This window comes from Orcinus orca, chromosome 2, assembly GCF_937001465.1.
Source record: "Orcinus orca chromosome 2, mOrcOrc1.1, whole genome shotgun sequence".
Lineage (NCBI taxonomy): Eukaryota > Metazoa > Chordata > Mammalia > Artiodactyla > Delphinidae > Orcinus > Orcinus orca.
In genome coordinates, this window is record NC_064560.1 from 118,065,794 (window position 1) to 118,084,569 (window position 18,776).

The 18,776-nt window shown below is 37.7% G+C and overlaps 1 protein-coding gene across 1 annotated transcript in view; it reads left to right on the forward strand.

Moving 5' to 3' along the window:
* The window catches only part of FSIP1 (fibrous sheath interacting protein 1), a 207,826-nt gene that overhangs the window by 12,692 nt on the left and 176,358 nt on the right, over positions 1-18,776 (forward strand). Inside the window, exons 3-5 of the mRNA XM_033435831.2 lie at positions 2,006-2,192; positions 5,545-5,699; positions 15,958-16,051. Of these exons, the coding sequence (XP_033291722.2) occupies positions 2,006-2,192; positions 5,545-5,699; positions 15,958-16,051 (436 nt within the window). The remainder of the gene's footprint in view (positions 1-2,005; positions 2,193-5,544; positions 5,700-15,957; positions 16,052-18,776) is intronic.

Below are 18,776 nucleotides of genomic sequence, written 5' to 3' on the forward strand. Positions count from 1 at the left end.
TTCTGTATAGCAGAAAGTGAGTTTAAAATGCTAGAGTTTTAATGAAATTTCTGTAGTAATGGTATATTTCTCATTCTAAGAATTTTGGTTTATTTTTACTTCTGAATATTTTTCTTGAATGAGCCAATAGTTGGAATTGGTGTAAAAATCTCATGGCTTTCAGGTAGGGATCTAATTGCTAGGAAGGGTTTTTATAGGCTATTTACCTTTCCTGGACTAACATGGAGGTATGAAGTGGGGGACACAGAGCAATGAAAAATGGAGATTGAATGTGGCTTTGAGAATGAAGAAGAAAGAAAAATCATACACTTAGGCCACAGGGTAGAAGATCAGGAGGGCTGGGAATAGAGAGGCCAGTGGGCAACGGGATGGGGGAGATGGTTGGTGCTAGTGGGGTGGGGAACTATGGGTAAAATTGTGAAATGGGCAATATTTGCCTTTTGTTCTCTAGTTTCATCTTTTTCTGCCTCATTGCTTCCCGCTCATCCTAAGAGTTAGGGTCATATGGGATGATATATATGAAAGATCTTTGTGTATCCTGAAGTGTGATATCCGAGTATGTTGCTAATGTCTACTTACGTTTCCCCTGTATAAAAACCCATTCTCAGGGAAAGGTCAGCTAGATTCATTTATGCCAAGATATAAATTACTGACAGGGCTCGTGTGACCTCTCCTAGCAATTTCAGCATTTTCACAGAACTATATAGCCTTAAGGATTTACTGGATATTATGGAATTTTAGGCTTTACCCTGTCTTTGACAGAAGAATATTTTTCAACAGGGAACCTTCTTTAACACCTCCAAGATCACATAAAGTAAGCATTGTTTTGCTTATTATAAATTGGGTCTCCACTAGTTTCATTCCATACTGGATCTGTTTTCTTCTCTGTTATATCCGGATAGTAATGCCTGTATCATTGTGAGGCGTGAACGAGGTAGTGTGTCTAAAGTACTTAGCACAGGACCTGGCTAATAGTAATGCCTCAGTCAATGTCGGCTATGATTTTTATACCACTGGCTCAGCTCATTTCTGCTGGGGCTTATGTCCTAGTTCAGGTGAACATAGGTGCTCATGAAGTCCTGTGTCCCTGACAGTTTAATTCTCAGCACCGTCTATCTTCTGTCCTGGAGATTCACAAGGGCGCACAGATTACAGTGGTGGGGTGTGGACCATGACCATAAAAGCCTCCAAGGGCTGACCCCTGAAGGGCTGGAGCAGACAGCCCCTCCGTTGGAGGAGAAAGGTACTCGTCTCAGCAGTGGCTGACCTGCTGTCCCTGAGGTTTTGCCTCTCCCATGGGCTGTGTTCACCTCCACTGTGACTCATATTGCCAAGCACAGCCCTCAGGGCCCTATGATGTCTGTTTTTTCCTGGTGCAGCCATGGATGTCTTTTCTTGTTCTCTCTCAGGAAAACACAGCTGCACCAAACTGGTGTATTCAAAATGAACTTTGCTAAAATGGAAAGAGAAACCAAAATGAAATAGAAAAACTGTGAATAGTGTAAAAATAAATTATTCAGCAAAGCACATGGTTATGATTTGAAGAACTCCATTAGAAGCATGTCGCAGTTCAGCCTGTTCACTTTGCAGCTGTTCAGTAGCCACGTGTGGCGAGTGGCTATTGTATTGGACAGCCCAGCTCTAGACCCTTCACTGTCCATCTGAGGGTAAGCTCAGAGAGCAGGGGCCATCATGCTTCAACCCCAGAGCTTGGCAGAGAGCAGTTCTCTTTGGGACTGATTCCTGACCCTTCTCTATTATTGCTAGAAATTGCTGGAGAGTGGTGCATATTACTTTGGTGCAAATATTATTAAATTTAATTGTGTATTTAAATTACATTTAATTAAGTGTCATATTTCTAGAATCATTTAATGCTACTATATATATATATATATGTCCTCACATATACTTACATTAGAGTTAAAATAGTCTATAAATTTAAAATTAAGAAAATTTTTTTTTTATTTTTACTTTTGAAAACTGTTTCTTTGGAAATAATTTTTAGGTTGATACTGCAATCAATCTGAACTCTGGTAAAGAAGGCCACTCAGAAGGCAGTAGTAATACAGAGGAAGGTAGAAACAGTAATGATGATAAAGGGGAAAACTACTCTGAGAAAATAAAACTGGCTGAAGAGGGATCAGATGAAAATTCGAACTTGGTTCAGCATCAGATAATCCCTGAATGTTCAGGTAAGATAATCACTTGGTGATTGGCTAATGATAATTACTGATGCTATAGTTAAAATATTAGAATTACATATTTATTTTATCTGCTAAGTAGAAATAATTAAAAAAAGAGACTTTTTTGTGAGCAAGCAAATCACCAGTTTTCATTTATAAGAATATTAAGAGTTCTTAAATACACTTAGAAAAATAATAAAATATGTCATTTAATAAAATTGTTATTGTAGTCATTTTACATTAATCAAGTAGGAAGTATTTCTGCATTTTATGACATGATTTATTGATCTTTTTGAAAATTGTACAGTAGAATATATCCTGTAATTTATAAATGCCTTTTAAGGGATAATCCCATTTGATCTTAATAACTTCTGGATTTTAAGAGACTCCATTATTTCATGGGTATTAATACTGGTATTAATTAATACTGGTCAGAGTGAATTAGAGCAGCAGTTCTCAAAACATGGACTGAAAGAGCCCTGGGCCCTGAGACCCTTTTAGGAACTCTGCAAAGTCAAAACTACTTTCATCATAATACTGATATATCAGTGATATGATTCATTGTAATATTGAAATAATGCTGTTTGCCTTTTTGCCCACTGAATTGTTGGTTTCACTGATGGTACAAAAGCAATGGTGGGTAAAATTGCTGGTGCTTTAGCATGAATCAAGGCAATGAATGGCACCAAATTGTACTAATAGTCATTGTGTTCTTCAAGACCTGGCATGGGCAGAGAAAAGAAATAGCCAGTGCCACGCAAGAATGTCCTTGATGCAGCAGTAAAAAATTTAAATTCTATTTAATCTTGACCTTTGAGTACACATCTTTTTAATATCCTGTGTGGTGAAATGGTAGGTACATATACAGCGATTCTGCTGTGTGCCAAAATGTGAAGGTTGTGTTGAGGAAAAGTACTGGTGTGATAATTTAAGTTGAGAGCTGAACTGGCCACTTTTTAATGGGACACCATTTTTACTAGAAAGAATGAGTGACAGATCATCTATTATCATCCAGACTTAGATATTTGGCAGACATTTAAAAAAAAATGAACTGGGCCTGTTATTTCAAGGAAAACAACTGACAGTATTTTATGTCAATGATAAAATTTCAGCTTTCAAGTGAAAAATTAGAATCTTGGAAAATTTGTGTATGTCAACATGAGCTTTACAGCTTCCCAGTACTTAGACTTTTCTGATAAAAATTGGTGACAGTATTAACACATGTGATTTTTTCATATTGTATACTGAAATCATTAATATTTGAAGGTCTGCATAATTCAGTGAACCACTATTTTCCAAATAAGCAATGCAGGATAAAAGATCCATTCAAATGAAAGATAGATCCATGGATTTATGGAACAAATACAAAAAGCTCACCGATAGGGTTACAGATTTCACATTACAACTAACCTTTAAGAAACTACCCCTTGTCCAGTTTTGATATTAGTATCAAGGAAGAATATCCACAATTATCTGAAAAGGGTATTAAATTTCTCTTCCCCTTTCCAACTACTGTACGAGGCCAGATTTTCTTCATACAGTCAATACTTTGACTGAGTAACAGATTACAATAGATTGGCTTTGAAGCAGAGATGAGAATCCAGCTGTCTTCTGTTAATCCAGATACTAGAAATTTAAAATATTGCCATTCTTCTCAATATTTTTTTTGGAAAATTTGGTTGTTATAAAAGTGCTGTATTTATATTAGCATGTAATTAGTAATACCATCTTAATTATTTTTAAATGAATAAATAAACACATATAATATTTTTCAGTTTTGATTTCTAATATGGTAATTATCAATAGATGTAACTCACATAAACAAAAGGTACTTTGGGTTCTCCATAATTTATAAACTGTAAAGGGAAGCTGAGCTCATAAACTTTGTGAACTGCTGATTTAGAGTATGTTTGGGATGAGATCAGCTCTAGGGCCAGGTGACTCAGGATTACAGTTATTAGGAAACAAGGTATTAGAGTTGAGATTAGCTATTGGCCCCATTTACGGTGTATTTGTTTATACTGTTTCCGTACTGCAAGAGTTACTTCAAAATGCCTGCTGGATAGACCACCCATGTACAATGGGGCCTGAGAATGCTAGGGCTGGTGGTTGGGAATTAGAACTAGAGGCTGTTGCATTCTATGTATGTGAGCCATATGATTCGTAGGGTCTCCTTATTAGTAAGATTAGTATTGTTTTTGGCTAAGCTTATTCCCTCGAAACATATCTCCTTTTCTTTTAAGAAGAAGTGATATACATTATAGGGAAACATCACTGGGCTCTGTATTTTCAAAAGTTGCAAAACTTGGCTTTTCTTTGCATAATATGCCATTTCTAATGATCTAAGCTGGGGTGGCTGAGACTTTAGAACTTGAGCATTTATGCTCATTGCCAGATTATCATCTTTCATCAGACCTTACAGAGGAAGTATCTCCTGGTGGTGAAGAGCTTTGGCTCTGCAGTCAGACAGATCGGGTGGAAACTGACTCTGGCATTTACTAGTTATAAGATGATATATCTCGGACATATATGTAACTCCGTTACAATATACCATCTTGCTGGTTTACGGTGAAGATTACATGAGATAATGAATGTAAAAAAGCACTTAAGACTGTGCCTATCAGGTAACTCTATAAATGTTATCTGCTATTATTAATATTATCATTAATCATAATAATAATTATTAATATTATTATTCATAATGGTAAGTTAAAACTTGAATGACAGAAGTTCTAAAGAGTTCCTAATTTCAAATAAGTTACTATCAATTATCCACAATTCAAGAACATTTTTAGGTACTTTAGGAAAATAGAACAAATGGGAGAGGCATAGATTAAAGGTGTTAAGATACACTGTGTACTTTTCTGAATTTGTTTCTAACACGTTGGAATCGCTCTTTGTCTCTATGACATGCTACATTTTACTGTAGCTATTTGTGTACATGACTTCTCTTTCAGTTAGTCTGAAGCAGCTTTAGGATAGGGTCTTTGTCTTATTCTTTATTTGTTAGTTATGAATATAAAAAGTATAGCAGAATGAAGGAGAAAGAATTTGGGATTTAAAATCATACGAGATCCACTTCTGAATTCATTGCTATAATTTATTAGCTATTTGAAAGGACCCAGTTATCTCAACTGTAAAATAGAGGTAAATGTCTGTTTCACAGGGTTGTTAGATAATTATGTGAAAAAAATATGTGAAAGCACCTTGTAAACCAAGATACATGACACCAGTGTTAGTTATTACCATCAGCCATAAACATTTGTTGAATGAAAGAACAAATAGTAAAAACAAAACAAGAAGGAAAAGGCTTTATGATTTTACTAAACTTCAAGCTCATTCCTACTTTCAACATATATAGATGAATCTGAAATAAAAGAATTAGATTCTCAACTTCAAGATGCTATTCAGAAGATGAAGAGGCTTGATAAGATATTGATGAAGAGACAACACAGAGAAAAAGAAATCAAGAAGCAAGGTCTAGAAATGAGAATAAAGCTGTTTGAAAAACTTAAGGTAAGAATTGTATAATCTTATGCTGACATGTGAGAAACAACTTCCTCTAAGATGAGTAAGAAAAGCATGGACTCTGGTAGTGTTAGTGTGGTCTGCCTTAATTTATTTTGTGGAGGTAGGGCAGTGGTGTGTATATGTGTGTGTATGGGGCAGGGGGGTAGTGAGGGAGATAGTTTTCTGGAACTGGAGAAGGTGACTTTGCAGGATTCCGGATTTCAGGCACTGCACTGGGCATGTTCATTCCCCATGGACAGTGGACAGACATCACCATAGGCCTCTGTCACCAGTGTCAGGCCTGGGTCCTCCATCTCTGGAATAGAAAGGGATCTGGTGCCTACCTTCATCAAGTATATGTGTCTGCTTTTTCTTCAGCGAGCTTACAATTTGGACATAAGTACACAAATACACAAAAATTTAACCCCCCTGGTTACCATTATTATTTGAGTAAACTTTTGTGACAAACAAGCAGGAAGTTGACTATTTCACATGCTGGTCAGGCTGTCTTTGGGGAGCTGTAAAATGCTTGTGGCCTGTGACCATGCTGTATTTGCTTCTGTCTCAATGAACTCTCCTTGGCCTTCTTGGACCTTTGATTCTCTGTGGTATTGAGGGGCGGAAGTTGACCACATGTTGGCACTGACTTGATGCATAGCCATTGCCTCATATTTGAACTTTGCCCCTCAAAGGAGAGCACTTTTAAGGTAAGGAACATTATAATAACAGATTGGTATTTTTTTTTAAGTGGACATTTATTTATTGCAGAGGTGGGATTACAACAAATGGATGGGCTAATTAAATAGTGCAGGGACATAAGATAAATTTAGCTTACTATCTCACATCAAAGTCAAAATTAGACTCCAGGTGGGGTCACCGAATGTGCAAGCCAAAACTATAAATGCTTTTTTTGTTTTTTTTTGAATTTTATTTAATTTATTTTTTTATACAGCAGGTTCTTATTAGTCTTCCATTTTATACACACCAGTGTATACATGTCAATTCCAATCTCCCAATCCATCACACCCCCCCCACCCCCACCCCCGCTGCTTTCCACCCTTGGTGTCCATACATTTGTTCTCTACATCTGTGTCTCTATTTCTGCCCTGCAAACTGGTTCATGTGTAACATTTTTCTAGGTTCCACATAAATGTGTTAATATACGATATTTGTTCTTCTCTTCTGACTTCACTCTGTATGGCGGTCTCTAGATTCATCCACGTCTCTACAAATGACCCAATTTCGTTCCTTTTTATGACTAATATTCCATTGCATATATGTACCACATCTTCTTTATCCATTCTTTTGTCAATGGGCATTTAGGTTACTTCCTTGACCTGGCTATTGTAAATAACGCAGCAATGAACATTGGGGTGCATGTGTCTTTTTGAAGTATGGTTTTCTCTGGGTATATGCCCAGTAGTGGGATTGCTGGGTCATATGGTAATTCTATTTTTAGTTTTTTAAGGAACCTCCATACTGGTCTCCTTAGTGGCTGTATCAATTTACATTCCCACCAACAGTGCAAGAGGGTTCCCTTTCTCCACACCCTCTCCAACATTTGTTGTTTGTCGATTTTCTGATGATGGCCATTATAACTGGTATGAGGTGATACCTCATTGTAGTTTTGATTTACATTTCTCTAATAATTAGTGATGTTGAGCAGCTTTTCATGTGCTTCTTGGCCATCTGTATGTCCTCTTTGGAGAAATGTCTATTTAGGTCTTCTGCCCATTTTTTGATTGGGTTGTTTGTTTTTTTAATATTGAGCTTCATGAGCTGTTTATATATTTTGGAGATTAATCCTTTGTTCATTGATTCATTTACAAATATTTTTCCCATTCTGAGGGTTGTCTTTTTGTCTTGTTTGTAGTTTCCATTGCTTTGCAAAAGCTTTTAAGTTTCATTAGGTCCCATTTTTTTATTTAGTTTTTATTTCCATTACTCTAGGAGGTGGATCTAAAAAGATCTTGCTGTGATTTATGTCAAAGAGTGTTCTTCCTATGTTTTCCTCTAAGAGTTTGACAGTGTCTGGTGTACATTTAGGTCTTTAATCCTTTTTGAGTTTATTTTTGTGTATAGTGTTAGGAAGTTTTCTAATTTCATTCTTTTACATGTAGCTGTCCAGTTTTCCCAGCACCACTTATTGAAGAGACTGTCTTTTCTCCATTGTATATCCTTGCCTCCTTTGTCATAGATTAGTTGACTGTAGGTGTGTGAGTTTATCTCTGGGCTTTCTATCCTGTTCCATTGATCTATATTTCTGTTTTTGTGCCAGTACCATAATGTCTTGATTACTGTAGCTTTGTAGTAGAGTCTGAAGTCAGGGAGTCTGATTCCTCCAGCTCCGTTTTTCCCCCTCAAGACTGCTTTGGCTATCCGGGGTCTTTTGTGTTTCCATACAAACTTTAAGATTTTTGGTTCTGGTTCTGTAAAAAGTGCCATTGGTAGTTTGATAGGGATTGCATCAAATCTGTAGATTGCTTTGGGTAGTATAGTCATTTTCACAATGTTGATTCTTCCAATCCAAGAACATGGAATATCTCTCCATCTGTCAGTATCATCTTTAATTTCTTTCAACAGTGTCTTATAGTTTTCTACATACTGGTCTTTTGTCTCCCTAGGTAGGTTTATTCCTAGGTATTTTAGTCTTTTTGTTGCAGTGGTAAATGGGAGTGTTTCCTTAATTTCTCTTTCAGATTTTTTATCATTAGTGTATAGGAATGCAAGAGATTTATGTGCATTAATTTTGTATCCTGCAACTTTACCAAATTCATTGATTAGCTCTAGTAGTTTTCTGGTGGCATCTTTAGGATTCTCTATGTATAGTATCATGTCATCTGCAAACTGTGACGGTTTTACTTCTTTTCCAATTTGTATTCCTTTTATTTCTTTTTCTTCTCTGATTGCTGGGGCTAGGACTTCCAAAACTGTGTTGAATAATAGTGGTGAGAGTGGACATCCTTGTCTTGTTCCTGATCTTAGAGGAAATGCTTTCAGTTTTTCACCATTGAGAATGATGTTTGCTGTGGGTTTGTCATATATGGCCTCTTTTATGTTGAGGTAGGTTTGCTCTATGCCCAGTTTCTGGAGAGTTTTTATCATAAATGGCTGTTGAATTTTGTCAAAAGCTTTCTCTGCATCTATTGAGATGATCATACGGTTTTTATTCTTCAATTTGTTAATATGGTGTATCACATTGAGTGATTTGCGTATATTGAAGAATCCTTGCATCCCTGGGATAAATCCCACTTGATCATGGTGTATGATCCTTTTAATGTGTTGTTGGATTCTGTTTGCTAGTATTTTGTTGAGGACTTTTGCATCTATATTCATCAGTGATATTGGTCTGTAATTTTCTTTTTTTGTAGTATCTTTGTCTGGTTTTGGTATCAGGGTGATGGTGGCCTCATAGAATGAGTTTGGGAGTGTTCCTTCCTCTGCAATTTTTTGGAAGAGTTTGAGAAGGATGGGTGTTAGCTCTTCTCTAAATGTTTGATAGAATTCACCTGTGAAGCCATCTGGTTCTAGACTTTTGTTTGTTGGAAGATTTTTAAACACAGCTTCAATTTCATTACTTGTGCTTGGTCTGTTCATATTTTCTCTTTCTTCCTGGTTCAGTCTTGGAAGGTTATACCTTTCTAAGAATTTGTCCATTTCTTCCAGGTTGTCCATTTTTCTGGCATAGAGTTTTTTGTAGTAATCTCTTATAATCCTTTGTATTTCTTCAGTGTCAGTTGTGATTTCTCCTTTTTCATTTCGAATTTTATTGATTTGAGTCCTCTCCCCCTTTTTCGTGATGAGTCTGGCTAATAGTTTATCAGTTTTGTTTATCTTCTCAAAGAATCAGCTTTTAGTTTTATGATCTTTGCTATTGTTTGCTTTGTTTCTATTTCATTTATTTCTGCTCTGAACTTTATGATTTCTTTCCTTCTGCTAACTTTGGGTTTTGTTCTTCTTTCTTTAGTTCCTTTAGGTGTAATTTTAGGTTGTTTCTTTGAGATTTTTCTTGTTTCTTGAGGTAGGCTTGCATAGCTATAAAGTCCCCTCTTAGAAGTGCTTTTGCTGCATCCCATAGGTTTTGGATCATTGTGTTTTTATTGTCATTTGTCTCTAGGTATTTTTTGATTTCCTCTTTGATTTCTTCAGTGATCTCTTGGTTATTTAGTAATGTATTATTTAGCCTCCATGAGTTTGTGCTTTTTACGTTTTTTACCCTGTAATTGATTTCTAATCTCATAGTGTTGTGGTCAGAAAAGATGCTTGATATGATTTCAGTTTTCTTAAATTTACTGAGGCTTGATTCGTGACTCAGGATGTGATCTTTCCTGGAGAATGTTCCATGCACACTTGAGAAGAAAGTTTAATCTGTGGTTTTTGGATGGAATGTCCTATAAATATCAATTAAATCTGTGTGGTCTATTGTGTCATTTAAAGCTTGTGTTTTCTTATTAATTTTCTGTTTAGATGGTCTGTCCATTGGTGTAAGTGAGGTGTTAAAGTCCCCCACTATTATTGTGTTGCTGTCGATTTCCTCTTTTAGAGCTGTTAGCAGTTGCCTTATGTATTGAGGTGCTCCTCTGTTGGGTGCATATATATTTATAATTGTTATATGTTCTTCTTGGATTGATCCCTTGATCATTATGTAGTGTCCTTCCTTGTCTCTTGTGACATTCTCTATTTTAAAGTCTATTTTATCTGTTATGAGTATAGCTACTTCAGGGGATGGAATATCTTTTTCCATCCCCTCACTTTCATTCTGTATGTTTCCCTAGGTCTGAAGTGTGTCTCTTGTAGACAGCATATATATGGGTCTTGTTTTTGTATCCATTCAGCAAGCCTGTGTCTTTTGGTTGGAGCATTTATTTCATTTATGTTTAAGGTAATTATTGATATGTATGTTCCTATACCATTTTCTTAATTGTTTTTGGTTTGCTTTTGTAGGTCTTTTTCTTCTCCCACTTAGAGAAGTTCCTTTAGCATTTGTTGTAGAGCTGGTTTGGTGGTGCTGAATCGTCTTAGCTTTTGCTTGTCTGTAAAGCTTCTGATTTCTCCATCGAATCTGAATGTGATCCTTGCCGGGTAGAGTAATCTTGGTTGTAGGTTCTTCCCTTTCATCACTTTAAATATATCATGCCACTTCCTTCTGGCTTGTGGAGTTTCTGCTGAGAAATCAGCTGTTAACCTTATGGGAGTTCCCTTTTATGTTATTTGTCGTTTTTCCCTTGCTGCTTTCAATAATTTTTCTTTGTCTTTAATTTTTGCCAATTTGATTACTATGTGTCTCGGCGTGTTTCTCCTTGGATTTATCCTGTATGGGACTCGCTGCCCTTCCTGGACTTGGGTGGCTATTTCCTTTCCCATGTTAGGGAAGTTTTCAACTATAATCTCTTCAAATATTTTCTTGTTTCCTTTCTCTCTCTCTTTTCCTTCTGGGACCCATATAATGCGAATGTTGTTGCTTTTAATGTTGTCCCAGAGGTCTCTTAGGCTGTCTTCATTTCTTTTCATTCTTTTTTCTTTATTCTTTGTGCAGCAGTGAATTCCACCATTCTGTCTTCCAGGTCACTTATCTGTTTTTCTGCCTCAGTTATTGTGCTATTGATTCGTTCTTGTGTATTTTTCATTTCAGTTATTGTGTTGTTCATCTCTGTGTGTTCTTTAATTCTTCTAGATCTTTGTTAAACATTTCTTGCATCTTCTCGATCTTTGCCTCCATTCTTTTTCCAAGGTCCTGGATCATCTTCACTATCATTATTCTGAATTCTTTTTCTGGAAGGTTGCCTATCTCCACTTCATTTAGTTTTTTTGGGGGGTTTTATCTTGTTCCTTCATCTGGTACATAGCCCTCTGCCTTTTCATCTTGTGTACCTTTCTGTGAATGTGGTTTTTGTTCCACAGGCTGCAGGATTGTAGTTCTTCTTGTTCTGCTGTCTGCCCTTTGGTGGATGAGGCTATCTAAGAGGCTTGTGCATGTTTCCTGATGGGAGCGACTGGTGGTGGGTAGAGCTGGCTGTTGCTTTGGTGGGCAGAGCTCAGTAAAACTTTTATCCACTTGTCTGCTGATGTGTGGGGCTGGGTTCCCTCCCTGTTTGTTGTTTGGCCTGAGGGGACCCAATACTGGAGCCTACCTGGGCTCTTTGGTTGGGCTGATGGCAGACTCTGGGAGGGCTTACACCAAGGAGTACTTCCCAGAACTTCTGCTGCCAGTGTCCTTGTCCTCACAGTGACACACAGCCACCCCCGCCTCTGCAGGAGACCCTCCAAATGTAGCAGGTAGGTCTGGTTCAGTTTCCTATGGGGCCACTGCTCCTTCCCTTGGGTCCTGATGAGCACGCTACTTTGTGTGTGCCCTCCAAGAGTGGAGTCTCTGTTTCCCTCAGTCCTGTCGAAGTCCTGCAGTCAAATCCCACTAGCCTTCAAAGTCTGCTTGTCTAGGAATTCCTCCTCCTGTTGCCAGACCCCCAGATTGGGAAGCCTGACATGGGTCTCAGAATCTTCACTCCAGTGGGTGGACTTCTGTGGTGTATGTTTCTGCAGTTTGTGAGTCACCCACCCAGCAGTTATGGGATTTGATTTTATTGTGATTGCACCCCTCCTACCATCTCACTGTGGCGTCTCCTTTGTCTTTGGATGTGGGGTATCTTTTTTGGTTAGTTCCAGTGTCTTCCTGTCAATGATTTTTCAGCAGTTAGTTGTAATTCTGGTGTTCTTGTAAGAGGGAGTGAGAGCACGTGCTTCTACTCTGCATCTTGAATCAATCTCTCAACATCTTTATTGGAGTGTAATTGCTTTACAATGGTGTGTTAGTTTCTGCTTTATAACAAAGTGAATCAGCTATACATATACATATATCCCCATATCTCTTTCCTCTCGCATCTCCCTCCCTCCCACCCTTCCTATCCCACCCCTCTAGGTGGTCATGAAGCACCAAGCTGATCTCCTTGTGTTATGCGGCTGCTTCCCACTAGCTATGGGCTTTACATTTGGTAGTGTATATATGTCCATGCCACTCTCTCACTTTGTCCCAGCTTACACTTCCCCCTCCCCGTGTCCTCAAGTCCATTCTCTAGTAGATCTGCGTCTTTATTCCCTGCCCCTAGGTTCTTCATAACCATTCTTTCTTTATTTTTTAGATTCCATATATATGTGTTAGTATATGGTATTTGTTTTTCTCTTTCTGACTTACTTCATTCTGTATGACAGACTCTAGGTCCATCCACCTCACTACAAATAACTCAATTTCGTTTCTTTTTATGTCTCAGTAATATTCCATTGTATATATGTGCCACATCTTCTTTATCCATTCATCTGTTGATTGACACTTAGGTTGCTTCCATGTCCTGGCTATTGTAAATAGAGCTGCAGTGAACATTGTGGTACATGACTCTGCTTGAATTATGGTTTTCTCAGGGTATATGCCCAGTAGTGGGATTGCTGGGCTGTATGGTAGTTCTATTTTTAATTTTTTAAGGAACCTCCATACTGTTCTCCATAGTGGCTGTATCAATTTACATTCCTACCAACAGTGCAAGAGGGTTCCCTTTTCTCCACACCCTCTCCAGCATTTATTGTTTGTCGATTTTTTGATGATGGCCATTCAGACTTGTGTGAGCTGATATCTCATTGTAGTTTTTTTTTTTTTTGCGGTACGCGGGCCTCTCACTGCTGTGGCCTCTCCCGTTGTGGAGCATAGGCTCCGGACGCGCAGGCTCAGCGGCCATGGCTCATGGGCCTAACCACTCCGCGACATATGGGATCTTGCCGGACCGGGGCATGAACCCGTGTCCCCTGCATCGGCAGGCGGACTCTCAACCACTGCGCCACCAGGGAAGCCCTCATTGTAGTTTTGATTTGCATTTATCTAATGATTAATGATGTTCAGTATTCTTTCATGTGTTTGTTGGCCATCTGTATGTCCTCTTTGGAGAAATGTCTATTTAGGTCTACTGCCCATTTTTGTATCGGGTTTTTTGTTTTTTTGATATTGAGCTGCATGTGCTGCTTGTAAATTTTGGAGGCTATCTTTGTCAGTTGCTTCATTTGCAAATATTTTCTCTCAGTCTGAGGGTTGTCTCTTTGTATTCTTTATGGTTTCCTTTGCAGTGCAAAAGCTTTTAAGTTTCATTAGGTCCCATTTGTTTATTTTTGTTTTTATTTCCATTACTCTAGGAGGTGGGTCAAAAAGGATCTTCCTGTGATTTATGTCATAGAGTGTTCTGCCTATGTTTTCTTCTAAGAGTTTGATAGTGTCTGGTGTACATTTAGGTCTTTAATCCATTTTGAGTTTATTTTTGTGTATGGTGTTAAGGAGTGTTCTAATTTCATTCTTTTACATGTAGCTGTCCAGTTTTCCCAGCACCACTTATTGAAGAGGCTGTCTTTTCTCCATTGTATATTCTTGCCTCCTTTATCAAAAATAAGGTGACCATATGTGTGTGGGTTTATCTCTGCGCTTTCTATCCTGTTCCATTGATCTATATTTCTTTTGTGCCAGTACCGTACTGTCTTGATTACTATAGCTTTGTAGTATAGTCTGAAGTCAGGGAGCCTGATTCCTCCAGCTCAGTTTTTCTTTCTCAAGATTGCTTTGGCTGTTCGGGGTCTTTTGTGTTTCCATACAACTTGTGAAATTTTTTGTTCTAGTTCTGTGAAAAATGCTAGTGGTAGTTTGATAGGTATTGCATTGAATCTGTAGATTGCTTTGGGTAGTATAGTCATTTTCACAGTGTTGATTCTTCCAATCCAAGAACATGGTATATCTCTCCATCTATTTGTATCATCTTTAATTTCTTTCATCAGTGTCTTATAGTTTTCTGCATACAGGTTTTTTGTCTCCTTAGGTTGGTTTATTCCTAGATATTTTATTCTTTTTGTTGCAGTGGTAAATGGGAGTGTTTCCTTAATTTCACTTTCAGATTTTTCATCATTAGTGTATAGGAATGCAAGAGATTTCTGTGCATTTATTTTGTATCCTGCTACTTTACCAAATTCATTGATTAGCTCTAGTAGTTTTCTGGTAGCATCTTTAGGATTCTCTATGTATAGTATCATGTCATCTGCAAACGTGACTGCTTTACTTCTTTTTTTCTGATTTGGATTCCTGATTGCTGTGGCTTCTTCTGATTGCTGTGGCTAAAGCTTCCAAAACAGTGTTGAATAATAGTGGTGACAGTGGGCAACCTTGGCTTGTTCCTGATCTTAGTGGGAATGGATTCAGTTTTTCACCATTGAGGATGATGTTGGCTGTGGGTTTCTCATATATGACCTTTATTATATTGAGGAAAGTTCCCTCTATGCCTACTTTCAGATTGGCTGTTTTTGAAAAATTCCTCCTTGTTTGGTCGACTGACTTCCTAGGAAATTTCCCAGGCAATGATATGAATTAATCATAAAGTGATTAAGAATACATTTTTACAAGGTTCCCACGAAGACCACTGGGATGAAAAAAGCAATGTATAAAATGCAGTGCTGCGGCTTCCCTGATGGGAAGAATACACCTGCCCATGCAGGGGACATGGGTTCTAGCCCCGGTCCCGGAAGATCCCACATGCTGTGGAGCAACTAAGCCCATGTGCCACAACCACTGAGCCTGTGTTGTGGAGCCCATGAGCGACAACTACTGAAGCCCACAAGCTTAGAGCACATGCTCCGCAACAAAGAGAAGCCACTGCAATGAGAAGCCTGCGTACCGCAACGAAGAGTGGCCTTGGCTCACTACAACTAGAGAAAGCACATGCACAGCAACGAAGACCCAATGCAGCCAAAAATAAATAAAATAAATTTATAAAAATAAATGCAGTGCTTAAAGTTAGAGTAATTTGTGTAAATTTTAGCAGGAAAATTTAGTCTGTCAGTTATTTCTCTTGGATCTCAAAGCAAATTTTTACTTGCTTGGAAATATAAATTATAACTGGAATCATAATAAAATACAGTATCAATTTTGAAATATCTGAAACCGTAATTTGATGATGTATCTTTAGGTTACTCATTAGTTATAGAAACATTAAACAGAAACTTAAGAAACTTTAAGCAAGGTAATTATATAATGATAGACATAGTCCAACTCTATCTGGGAATACTCATTGACAGAATTTTGAGGGAACAGGAAACATTAACAGATTCCCTAATTAAAGGAATAAAAATGATCTGACTTTCTTGTTTGTATGTACAGGATTGGAAACCATGTTGGAATTTTTAAAAATATCGATGAATGTAGTTGCCTTCTTTTCCCATGTTTACACTTTTACTTCTCTTTTATTAGTCTGCAAAAAATGGTGAAGCTTTACAAAGTAATGAGGAGACGGAAAGTACAAAAAACTTTCTAGCTTTAACTGCTGCATCAGAAGAAACTGTTGGTGAGTAAAATTGATTCGTCTTTATTTTTATCTCAGGGTCATAGAATGTTTGGATTAAAGTAAAAGTCCCAATTCAGTTATCTTTTCTTTTTCTTTGTGAGTTTAATCCTTTAGAGGAAATGATCACGTTGGATAGGACTATATGGAACTACTCTGAAGTTAGGTATGTTTCAGAGTCTTCTAGTGTTTGTGTCTCCTCAAGGGTGAGGAGGATAAGGCAGTGAAAAATCAGGAAATAGACAAAGTGTGTCTTTGCCTTTACTTCCTGTGACTCTTAGGTGCCTCTACACACCCAGTTTGTGCAGTCCCCTAACTGCCTGGGATTGTCCCATGAGGTGTCTCACTCAGACCTCTGCACCCTTTCATAAAAATCCATTACTGATTTGTCCTTTCCCCGTTCTCTCATAGTTCTGGTTTATGAGACCAGCCAGTTAATTCTGTGCATATGTTTCTACTTCCTCCACTTGTGTGTATGTAACAGTTGACCCTTGAACAACATGGTGGTTAGGGGCACTGCCCCTGTGCAGTTGAAAATCCAGGTATAACTTTATAGTTGGCCCTCTGTCCCTGCAGTTCTGCATCCATGGATTCAACCAACCAAGGATTGTGTAGTACTATAGTATGCATTTATTGAAAAAGATCCGTGTATAAGTGAACCTGTGCAATTCAAACTTATGTTGTTCAAGGGTCAACTGTATATTTGTGATTCGCCTCCTCCTCCCCCTTCTTCTTTTCCTTCTTCCTTTTTCTTCTTCTACAGAAGTACTGTGGAATCATATAACTTATTTTAATTTACTTACTTAGTAATGAATGTTTTAGTGATTGGGAAGACATGGATTTTTTGGCAGGACACTTTTGAAATCCTTTAACTAACATCATCTAAATGGTCATATAGTATCTCTTGGGCATTAGACTGGCTCTAAGTAGGGGTCCCAGGAGTGGGATTGCTGGATCATATGGTAGCTGTTTTTAGTTTTTTAAGGAACCTCCATACTGTTCTCCATAGTGGCTGCACCAATTTACATCCCCACCAACAGTGTAGGAGAGTTCCCTTTTCTCCACACCCTCTCCAGCACTTATTATTTGTAGACTTTTTGATGATGGCCATTCTGAATGGTGTGAGGTGGTACCTTGTTGTGGTTTTGATTTGCATTTCCCTAATAATTAGCTATGTGGAGCATCTTTTCATGTGCCTATTGGCCATCTGTATGTCTTCTTCTGAGAAATGTCTATTTAGATCTTCTGCCCATTTTTTGATTGGTTTGTTTGTTTTTTTGTTATTGAGTTGTATGAGCTATTCGTTTATTTTGGAAATTAAGCCCTTGTTGGTCACATTATTTGCAAATATGTTCTCCTAGTCTGTAGGTTGTCTTTTAGTTTTGTTGATGGTTTCCTTTGCCGTTCAGCATCTGTATTTTAGAATGCAGGAGCTAGATGCTAATTTCACCACTGAGGCATTTCTAAGAGGCCACACTTGCTGTGCTTGAGTCTGGAGCAAGGACTTTAAAACAGGCCACTCTGTAAAGGGATCCATGGTGGCCTTTTGACATTAGCCTTTTGGTCACAGAGTTCACTACTGAGTGAACTTTAGGCCTTAGAGGGAAAGACTTGTTTTCAGCTGGCCTTTCTTCACGAACAAATCCGAACTATCAGATACATTTAATTTTAAAAGCCCATGACAGGTCCATTTGGTTAAATCTTGGAGCTCAGAGTTGTATCTCTGGAGTCACGTGACTACTGTAGGCCCTGTAGACATCTACATTCATGCTAGATTAGTACTAATACTCTAACATGGAAACTTCTTAGACTTCATGATCTGGAAGCTGGAGTTACCAGAGGCTTGCCCAGAGAGAGTCATTGCTTTAAACATTACCATGTCAGAGTTTCAATTTTTAGATTTCGAATTCTTAGTCACTTACTGTGTACTGGCAGTGTTTATCGTGTGCAGAGCAGATAAGATATGAGAGTAGGGTCAGTGTGAAAGGAAATGGGGATCAAAGATGCTTTTGGGTAAATCAAGGGTCTGTCGCCCTTCATTCTTGCTGCCGTCTGTCTTGATTAGCTCACGGTTGACTAGTTCACCAGAATGAAGAGACAGCACTATTGTACTCCTGGTTCTTCAGATTTAATTAGACTTTTTTGGTGGCTGGCCTTTCATAGAAGACAGGTTCCTTAATGGAATGTCTTGCTGGCTCTTCACATCCTAGGCATGTCAGCAGTCACATATATATCTGGTCTTTAAAAATCTTAAAACCCAAAAGAGATAGCATTTACTATAAACTACATTATTAGCCTAATTGTACATTTTTTTTTACATTTGACATAACATAATTATTACCTTATTCCAAAAGAGGTAACTTTTGGAATCTTCAGTTTATGAAATGTGTTATTAGCAAGTATGAAAGAAATGTATGAAAGAAAGGCATAGAAATGAAAGAGTCCAATTTTACCACCTAGCACTGATTTTTGATAGTCTCATATTTCTACTATTACAGCATAGCCGCATATCATGAAATGTTGTGACACTGCTTATATCTGTTGCGTCCTGAGATTAGTTTCTTTCCCAGGTTATTCACTGAACTTCAACTACCCCTCTTAATTAAAAATGTAAAAATTTTAAAAATTAAAAAATTATTTTGATCAAGCCTATGGATAGCCATAAATTTTAAAGTAAAGTGTTTCTTATAAGGCTTATTATGAAAACAGAAATCTTTTGCTCTCTTTT